At 40.7% G+C, this 10,211-nt stretch overlaps 1 protein-coding gene across 1 annotated transcript; it reads left to right on the plus strand.

The window, feature by feature from the left end:
* Nucleotides 1-7,180: 7,180 nt before the first annotated feature.
* Nucleotides 7,181-8,653, plus strand: LOC308666686 (zinc finger BED domain-containing protein 5-like; the record flags this gene model as incomplete). Its single annotated transcript, XM_081325580.1, has 1 exon — nt 7,181-8,653. The coding sequence occupies one exon, from the start codon at nt 7,181-7,183 to the stop codon at nt 8,651-8,653; it is 1,473 nt and encodes a 490-aa protein (XP_081181706.1).
* Nucleotides 8,654-10,211: the final 1,558 nt, after the last annotated feature.

Genomic DNA, 10,211 nt, shown 5'->3' on the forward strand with positions numbered 1-10,211 from the left:
AGTTGGTTATTATAGTTGATGTTTTCTTTCAAAGTCTTTCCATTTTAATTTTCAAATTGTTTTTTTAAATTTGGATTTCATTAATTTCATTACCTTTTGTTACTGCTACCACTGTGAACAACAATTTTTCAGCAAAGGTAGTGTCTTCATTTCAAGTAACAGTTGGTTTGTTTTTAAAAACACATACAAAAATATCTTGATCTCTTCACTGTCCTGTTCAGATTTGTAGCTTCAGCAAGTTTTATTAATGATAAAGGAAAGTTTTTATATACATTCCAACATGCATTTTTGTAACTTTAACATAGTGTTGCTTTATACTTATTTAAAAAATTAACAGCTCTAATGAGGTCATCTACAATTCCAGATTCATCTTACACAAGTGGTATTTGTATTTATTTAAGATCAGTTTTGGCTATAATGATGTTAGATTGCATAATCTGTCATGATTGCTCCTTTAGTTCCTTAAGAATTCTAATTTTCACCTATTGCCAAGTCATATTTTTATCTGACAGTCCTTCAAAAATGATGTGCATAATGCCCATGAAGAGATTTAACTGCACCTTTCAGTTGCTTCCTTTTTACAATCTTTTGGAATTTTCAGTAGCGTATCTTTACAAACATCCACCCAAAATAACTCCTTGCTATGCAGATACAATCATTCTGACTATGTTTCATTTCATCCACTGTTTCCTTTACTTGGAGTAATTCTCTCTGCCTTTTATATCTGGAAAACAGAGCCGTCTATATCTCGCTTGAGAATCGCACCTGTAGTCTAGAAAATAATTGGGACAGCCCAAATGTTTATGGCTTTAATTATGTTCCCTGCATTTCATTTGGTTGTCAAATTTCTGGATTTATATATTTAGAGTTAGTTATTCCATTCACTCATGTAATGAATGAGAATCTTGTATCTATCCTCATTATTTATTTTCTTCTGTTGCCAATTGGCTTATGCCACTTCCATTCATTAGCTGCAATCTATCTTCAAACATTTTGTCTCTTTTGATTGACAAAATCACCCATTTTTCTAGAGCAAATTGCAGTTTTGTATCCTTGCTGTATCCATAAACTGTGTTCAGAAGAAACTTGAATTCTGCTTTGGGTTTTGTGAATAATTGTAAGTTATCCACGTATAGGAAATGGGTTATTTGGGGGCTTTGTTTGTGAACTGAGAGGCACATTCTGCTTTGTTTAAATTATTTGCAAATAATGTTTATAAAATAAATAGTAAAGATGACAATAATTCACCTTGTGATCTTACAAGTGAAATATTCCATGATGAATTGTTGTCAGCTTTACTGTTTTTTGGAAAATATTGCCTGTGCCAGTCTATTTACCATTGACTATCCTTCAGGCATTTATGGATGGCAATCCCGTCTTCCCTACCCTGAGCATCTTGCTTCTTGCCTCCCCATCTTTTAACTATAATTCTAATTTTTGATCCTAATTTCGGTTTTTATTGTTTTAGAAATATTCATCTTTTATTATTTTAATGCTTTTAATACTGTAAGTCTCCCAGAACAATCTCGAAATGAGATGGGCAACAAATAAATTTAACAAATAAATAATTAAATTCAGTGGTGAATGCTCCAACACTGGAGGTTTTTAAGAAAAGACTGGACAGACATTTGTCCGAAATGGTATAGGGTTTCCTGCCTGAGCAGGGGGTTGGGCTAGATGACCTTCAAGGTTCCTTCCAACATTATTGTTATTGTTATCTTTGAATTTTTTTTGCTAATCACAGGTTTTTAGTCATTTTTCTGCTCAGGCTATTGTCAGGAAGTGAATTTTTATATTCTATACTAACAGTTCATTTTTTTCCCCTCATAGGTTTCTTAGGATCAACTTTTCTATTATTATCAGTAGTAATTGTACATTTTTAATGCATAACAAATTGACAGTGCTTCCCTGTGAATGCCTGTCACCCTTTACATTTATTCTTGGAGGGTATAATAAGAGGATCTTGAAGGTAGCTGAGTTTCTCTCTACCACATTTTATGATATTAATATCTACACAAACAAGGCAGGGGATTTTTTGAGATTCTTTCTCATCCTTTCTCAGCACTGAACAATCTTTTCTAAAACTACTTCCTTAATGATTTGTTTATTCCCAGAGCTAGATCTACATTCTATCTTTTTCTAAAGCTGTTTCACCCTGTCTGTCCATGTTCATGGTATACTGCATTGCACTGGGACTCTAACATATCCCTCAGCTCATTTATTCAATCCAGTTTAGTATTTTGCCATTCCAACCCATAGGAGTAACCTTGTTTAATACAGCTCTGCAGTATTATTAAAGTTCAAACTTAAACCTGAAATAAGTTTATGATTAGTGTTTGCCATTGTTATTGTGATAGTGTGCTATACCAGGGCTTTTCAACCAGTGGTATGGGTACCACCTGTGGTATATTGGTACCTGGCAGGTGGTACACAACCATCCTAGAAAAGTGGGGAAGGGGAATGAGCTGAACTGGTGTCAGCACCACACAAGCCTGAGCAAGAGACGGCTGGAGCTGCAGGGCTGTCAGGGCTCAGCGGAAGCGCCAGGATCAGTGCCAAGCTCCAGCTGAGCCCAGAAGAAGCACCAATCAGCTGGAATGTTGCAGCATCCTCAGGGTCTTGTGATTTACATTCAGATGCTGGGCAACTGATTCATATTTATGACGGTCACAGTGTCCCAGGGTCATGTGAAGTGACCAAAACCTGCTGCAACCACCCAGCAGAGGGAGGAAATAAAAACCAAACACACACCCCCGCCCAACCTCCGCTGCCAATCCTCAACAGAAATGCTCACAACAATGAAAACCTCAGACAGGCAGGCAGGTGTCTTGCTCGGCTGTGGCTTGGGAGGCACTTTTTCAGTGCCACTGTAACTTTGAACAGTCACTAAGTGAACTGTTGTAAGTCGAGGACTAACTGTACTCCATCACTTTTTTCCTTTTGGGCGGGGTCATCAAGTTTTTGACACCTTGCTAGGTGACTGGTGGTACTCGGATGTTGCCTTATCCTAAAAGTGGTACAATGGGTGAAAAGGTTGAAAAGCCCTGTTCTAGAATGCTGTTGTCCAAGCTGAGTGCCAGTTCAACCCCTGTTGCAAACTGGCTGCAATCCAACCAGGAATGTTGGCTTAAGAAACAGGTAAGAGGAGCATGAGAGACATGCTTAGGGTAAGGGGTGGTTAGATGCAGACTGAAATCAGAGCCTCACTTTCATAAAACCTCATGCCTATCCTTGAATTAACAGGAAAAGTAAATTGAGTAGATGGATCTTATTTTCTTTCTTTTTGACAATATCAAGTGGCATTTTATTGCTATGGGATGTGTATATGTGCACATCCCATAGCTATAATGGTTTGGGGTCTGCTGATTCTCACCAGGGATCTCAAAACCTTCTTATCATAATCCTGCTGAGCTGTCTTGGCAGCTCCTGCAGAGAGTTGTGCTGCCACCAGTTACTTTACTCTCTAGGTTTATCACTCCTTCCTTCCTTCCTTCCTTCCTTCCTTCCTTCCTTCCTTCCTTCCTTCCTTCCTTCCTTCCTTCCTTCCTTCCTTCCTTCCTTCCTTCCTTAACTTGACCATCTGGGTAATTACATGCTAAATGTTAGATCCCTTTCCCAGAATGAGCTCCACTTCTAAATCTTTGTTATCTGCAGCAAGCAAGGCAATCACTTTCTTCATCTGCTTCCTCCAGCCTAAAATCCAAAATCTCAGTCAAGTCCAAATACCAAATAAAATAAAACATGCGTACAAGCCATTAAATAAAACATAACTGATACAGCAACTAGATTCACTGATGACAAAACCTTGCCACATTGCTATTTTGTTGTCATCTGGTTTTCAGCCAGCCTCAGAAAAGTCTTATAGCTTTCTAATCACCATGAGGCCAACACAATATACGGTGCATTGTAACACTCTCTCTTCCCATATTTCAGCTGCAATGACACATATCGTTATGTAAGGGGACATATTTGTTTCATGATATAACTTCATTGTATCACCACCACGATCACCCCCTAACACAATGGATGCTTAAAAGGTAAAGGTAAAGGTTCCCCCGCACATGCGTGCTAGTTGTTTCCGACTCTAGGGGCTGGTGCTCATCTCCGTTTCAAAGCCGAAGAGCCAGCGCTTGTCCGAGGATGTCTCCGTGGTCATGTGGCCGGCATGACTAGACACCAAAGGCGCACAGAACGCTGTTACCTTCCCACCGTAGTGGTCCCTATTTTTCTACTTGCATTTTTACGTGCTTTCGAACTGCTAGGTTGGCAGAAGCTGGGACGAGTAACAGGCGCTCACTCTGTTACGCGGCACTCGGGATTCGACCCGCCAAACTGCCGATCTTCTGATCGACAAGCTCAGCGTCCTAACCCACTGAGCCACCACGTCCCTTAATGGATGCTTAGAGAAGATTAAAAAAAACCATTAGGACATACCCCATTAAGAGCCTTGGTGGAGCAGTGGGCTAATGCCTCCTTAAGTAACACCAGCTGCCTGCAATTAGTGCAGGTTCGCATCCCACCAGGCTCAAGGTTGACTCAGCCTTCCATCCTTCCGAGGTAGGTAAAATGAGGACCCAGATTGTTGGGGGCAATTAAGCTGACTTTGTAATAATGCCGCTTGGGGGGGTGTATGAAAGCCCTAATAAGCAGGCATATACATAGAATGAAGGCTACTGCTAAGCTTGTAAGCCGCCCTGAGTCTTCGGAGAAGGGCAGGATATAAATGGAATTAAAAATAAATAAGACAATATGAAGACTGTCTTCCACTTCTGTGAAAGACCACCTTTAGTGGAAATGCACGCTTCTGATTGGGTGCTCAGAATATAATTTTTATTGGCCGTGATTTTCCCTGCCAGTTACCAGACTGGCATATCCTCTTTTGGTTCAACTCTTTCAGCCTCTGAACTATTGGGAAATGGAATTTCTCCACATGAAGTGCAGCAATCTCTTCTGAGTGTATCTTTCCAGATTTTAGACAGATAATGTCACTCATTTGGTGTTTGTTTTTTTTTTCCTTGAGAAGATCAGCTTTTACAGTTTAGACATTTTCTGAAAAAAACAAACCAACCTTATTTTCAATTCCCCATCTTATTTGCTTCTGGGAGGAAGCAATTTATATGAAAATTATCTACTTACACTGGGTAACCCTAGGGAAGAAATCACATTATTTCGACAGGAGAGTGGTAAAAGTGTTTGTGCTATTTCATTCAAAGTTGAGGGGGACGATTAAAACATGATTTACTTCCTGCTGTAGGATTTCAAAAGTCATTAAGATGTTTTTTAAAGCATAAAATTGTTATAGATTGTTGCAATAAATAAGACAAACAATTTCATCTTTGTTAGAAGCATAGATAATGTTAAGGAAGTCAAGAACAATGGAGACCATGAGTTGTAGACATCATGTAGTTGCTATTAAGAAGATGTATGCAACAATTCTACATGGAACAGTCCAGAAGCAAGTTCTAGTGACTTTAGTTTCAGAAGACAGTCATAGGCTTAAGTTATTTACAGTTGTCCTCGACTTACAACTGCTCATTTAGTGACCATTCAAAGTTAGAATGGCACTGAAAAAAAGTAACTTATGACCGTTTTTCACACTTACGACCTTTGCAGCATCCCCATGGTGACATCAAAATTCGGATGCTTGGCAGATGACTCATATTTATGACGATTGCAGTGTCCTGGGGGGACATGTGATCTCCTTTTGCGACCTTCTGACAAGCAAAGTCAATGGGGAAGCCAGCTTCACTTAACAAGTGTGTTACTGATTTAACAACTGCAGTGATTCCCTGAACAACTGTAGCAAGAAAGGTCACAAAATGGGACAAAAAAATCACTTAACAAACGTCTCACTTCGCCACAAAAACGTGGGGCTCCATTGTGGTCGTAAGTCGAGGATGGCCTGTATTACGCATGGATCTAAAAACAGAAGTTTTTCAGCAGAAGCTCTTGACTACCAAATTATGTTCCTCATTCACAAATGTTATCATACAGCACACTGGTAGGTGGTTTCCATATCCTTTTTAATTCATCGCACAGTGGATGCGATGATGAAGTATCAGTCAGGTGCAGATGAAGTGAAAAGTCTTTCATGCTGGTCCAGGGAAGTTGTTATGTAGCAATCACACTATCCCGTTTCCCTCAGGACTGGGCTCTTCATATATACAAGTCTTTTAATTACTGGCACATTGTGGGCATGATTTCTCTATTCAGTGACTCACATACTAAAACAAGGTGGCACTTGTTATTTGTTATAAGCCAGCAATCATTATGCTTGATATGTGAATCATCCTGATAATAACTCAGGTCCTTCAAACAGGTGAAAAGAAGCTGAGGGTTTGTTGCCAAAGGTTTGGATGGAGAATTTGCACTATAACTCTAAGCAACTAACAGAGATGAAAGCCTACTAACAGGTACTTGATGCTAATATCATAATAGGTTGCTTCTAAGACTCTTCTCAACCTAATTAGCAGTATTTGTACTCTGTATGTTCTCGTAGAGAGCCACGCTAGCTGTAAATGTAACGGTTGCAAAAATGCTGGTTAAAAAAAGATACGTAACAGTTTGTACTGCATGTAAAATGTCTCATCTTATTAACCTGTTGTCTGCTGTTTATTGATTTCTTCTTCATACTCTAGAGCAGTGTTTTTCAACCACTGTTCCGCGGCACACTAGTGTGCCGCGAGATGTTGCCTGGTGTGCCGTGGGAAAAATTGAAAAATTCGAAAGATTTTTTTTAAAAATGTCAAATTTTCGCCCAGTAGGCGGGCGCCGGACTGTGTCCTGGGTATGGGGGGGTGGGGTTTTGACTCCGCCCTCGGCCAGCAGGGGCGCTCCTCAGGGGGACACCCTCCACTTTTCTGATGTCCGGGCTGTGATTGGTCCAGACTCCAGCCTGGACCTATCACAGGAGGACATCATCTTCCGACTTCCTTCCCGCTCCGGTGTCACTGTTACACTAACAGGAGGAGGACAGGAGAAGACATCGCAGTAGATTGCCGATGAGCAGAAGAGCGCCAATGGATCTGGATTTGGAGGAAACATGAGCAGAAGAGCAGAAGAGCGCTGACTGATGGATCTGGATGGAGACATGCACAGAAGAGTGCTGAGTGTGACGGACAGCGGCTATCTGGAGGAGACAAGCGCAGTAAGTACTGAGTGACAGTGAGATACTGCAGTGATGGACAAGTTTTTGAAAAGGAAAGAACTGGACTCTGAACAAAATTTGGAGCCAGATGAGAGCCCAAGTATGAGTGGGGATCAAAAGAAAGCAAAGATGGTTAGCTCAAGGCAATATAGCGAAAGCTATATTTCATTTGGATTTACTTTCACCGGAGATGCAAACAAACCAACTCCACTGTGCGTGGTGTGTGGTGAAAAGCTAGCTAACAGTGCTATAGTCACAAGCAAACTTAAACGCCATCTCCAAACGAAACACCCTTCGCTTCAAAACAAGAATGCGGACTATTTTGTTCGCCTGCGTGAAAACATGGAGAAACAGGCAACTTTCATGAGAAAAACCACAAAGGTAAATGAAAGATCTCTTAAAGCTAGCTATCAAGTTACTGAACTTATAGCCAAGTCAAAAAAGTCGCACACTGTGGCAGAGACATTAATACTTCCCGCCTGCAAAGCTATTGTAGAGGAGATGCTCGGACCTGAAGCAGCTAAGGAAATAGCCAAAGTCCCTCTCTCAGACAACACAATTTCCAGACGTATTAATGACATGTCTGCAGACATCGAAAGTGTGGTTTTGGAAAAGATCCATATCAGTGAGAAATTTGCATTGCAACTTGACGAGTCTACTGATATCAGTGGATATGCTCAACTCTTGGCCAATGTGCGTTTTGTTGATGGTGATGCAATTAGAGAAAACTTCTTTTTTTGCAAGGCATTGCCAGAAAAAACAACAGGAGAAGAAATTTTTCGGGTCACATCAGAATACCTTGAACAAGGAGGACTTAAGTGGGAAAACTGCACAAGTGTCTGCACCGATGGAGCTGCAGCCATGGTCGGGCACACCAAAGGCTTTGTAAGCAGAGTGAAGGAAAGAAATCCAGATGTGATTGTTATGCATTGTTTTTTACACCGTGAGGCCCTCGTAGCCAAGACTTTACCAGCAGACCTAGTTCATGTGTTGGATGATGTTGTGCGCATGGTAAACTTTGTAAAGTCACGACCCGTGAAAAGTCGCATATTTGCAGCTTTGTGTGAGGAGATGGGAGTGAAGAATAAAACCTTGCTGTTTCATACGGAGGTCCGTTGGTTGTCGCGTGGCAAGGTCTTGGTTCGTGTGTATGAGCTGCGGGAGGAACTTAAAGTGTTTCTGACAAATGAGAGGTCAGATTACGCAAAGCTGCTTGCAAGTGATGAGTGGTGTGCAAGGCTGGCATACCTGGCAGATATATTTCATCATCTGAATGAACTGAACACACGAATGCAAGGCCGAAATGAAAACCTGCTTACAAGTACAGATAAAATAAATGGATTCCGTTCAAAGGTGCAACTCTGGCATCAACACGTGGAAAGTGGCAATCTTGAAATGTTCACACTCACCAAGCAATGGCAAGGTGTTCACACTGCTGCACTGTGTGAGATAATAGTTAAACATTTAAAAACTCTCGAGGAGAAGTTGTCATTTTATTTCTCTTGAGTCTCCACTGAATGCCTTGACTGGGTTAAAAAGGTAAAGGTAAAGTTTCCCCCGCACATGCGTGCTAGTCGTTTCCGACTCTAGGGGTTGGTGCTCATCTCCGTTTCAAAGCCGAAGAGCCAGCGCTTGTCCGAGGACATCTCCGTGGTCATGTGGCCGGCATGACTAGATGCCAAAGGTGCACGGAACGCTGTTACCTTCCCACCGTAGTGGTCCCTATTTTTCTACTTGCATTTTTACGTGCTTTCGAACTGCTAGGTTGGCAGAAGCTGGGACGAGTAACAGGCGCTCACTCTGTTACGCGGCACTCGGGATTCGACCCGCCAAACTGCCGACCTTCCGATCGACAAGCTCAGCGTCCTAACCCACTGAGCCACCGCGTCCCTGTCCTTGACTGGGTTAGGGACCCTTATAGCTCAGCATCAGTTGGTGGAAAGGACATGACTTTACAGGAGCAGGAGGAACTAACTGAACTGAGACAAAATCGTGGTTTCAAGCTAAGATTTGCTTTGGACAGTTTTTGGTTGTATACTGCCAAGGAGTTCCCCCTTCTGGCAAACAAAGCTATTTTGACATTGCTCCCATTTTCCACTACATATCTGTGTGAGATGAGCTTTTCAAGCATGATTGCTATAAAAACTAAATACAGAGAGAGACTGAGAGCTGTTGACGAAGAGCTACGTGTGTGTCTTTCTTCGATTCCAGCCAGAATATCAGCTTTGTGTTCAGCCAAACAGGCCCAGGTTGCGCACTGAATAAAGTATTTTATAATTTTTCATATTTCTGTTTACTTACTATTTCATAATAAAGTAATTATAAAGTACTTTCTTTGTGTTTATTTGATTCCTATTCAAGAGAATTACTTTATATATAGTCAATATAGGCACAGAGTTTTTTAACATTTTCTAATGGTGGAGTGCCTCGTGATTTTTTTTCATGAAACAAGTGTGTGCCTTTGCCCAAAAAAGGTTGAAAAACACTGCTCTAGAGGGCAACTTTTACTAAATTCTAAGTTGTTTTGAGGCAAGGTCATACGAGATGGTGAGCAGTACATTTTGTTATTTCAGTTTTTATATACAGTATGTTCCGAGAGTACGAGATGGAAAACATTTTAATGCGGATGTAAAGCACAACATCTATTTTCGTTAACAAACTCAATAGACACTTAAGAAAAGTTTCCATCATTCTTCACAAAATGTGTAAACTGCTCTTTCATTTGCAAGTTCAAAGTCATATATACAAAAGTTATACAGGGACATGAAATAAGCACAAAATAAGTAGATGGGCAGTATTTGAAAAATTGGCGTTGCGTGGTTATTTTAATGAAATAATTTTAATAAGGCATAAATAATTTGGATAATATGAGATTAGGGGAAACCATATGTTTTAGGAAAATGAAAATAAGTTCAGACAAGCTCAGATCATTAAATGGTGGTTTTAACAAACATCTCTTTTCTCTGGTCTAGTAGGTCTAACCTTAGAGGGCTAAATAATGCAGTATAAGCTACAGGGTCCAATTACTCTTCTGCAGAGGTTTCAAGGGAAAATCCAGAAAAAT

The sequence above is a fragment of the Vipera berus genome, assembly GCF_964194415.1.
Source record: "Vipera berus genome assembly, chromosome: 3".
NCBI lineage: Eukaryota > Metazoa > Chordata > Lepidosauria > Squamata > Viperidae > Vipera > Vipera berus.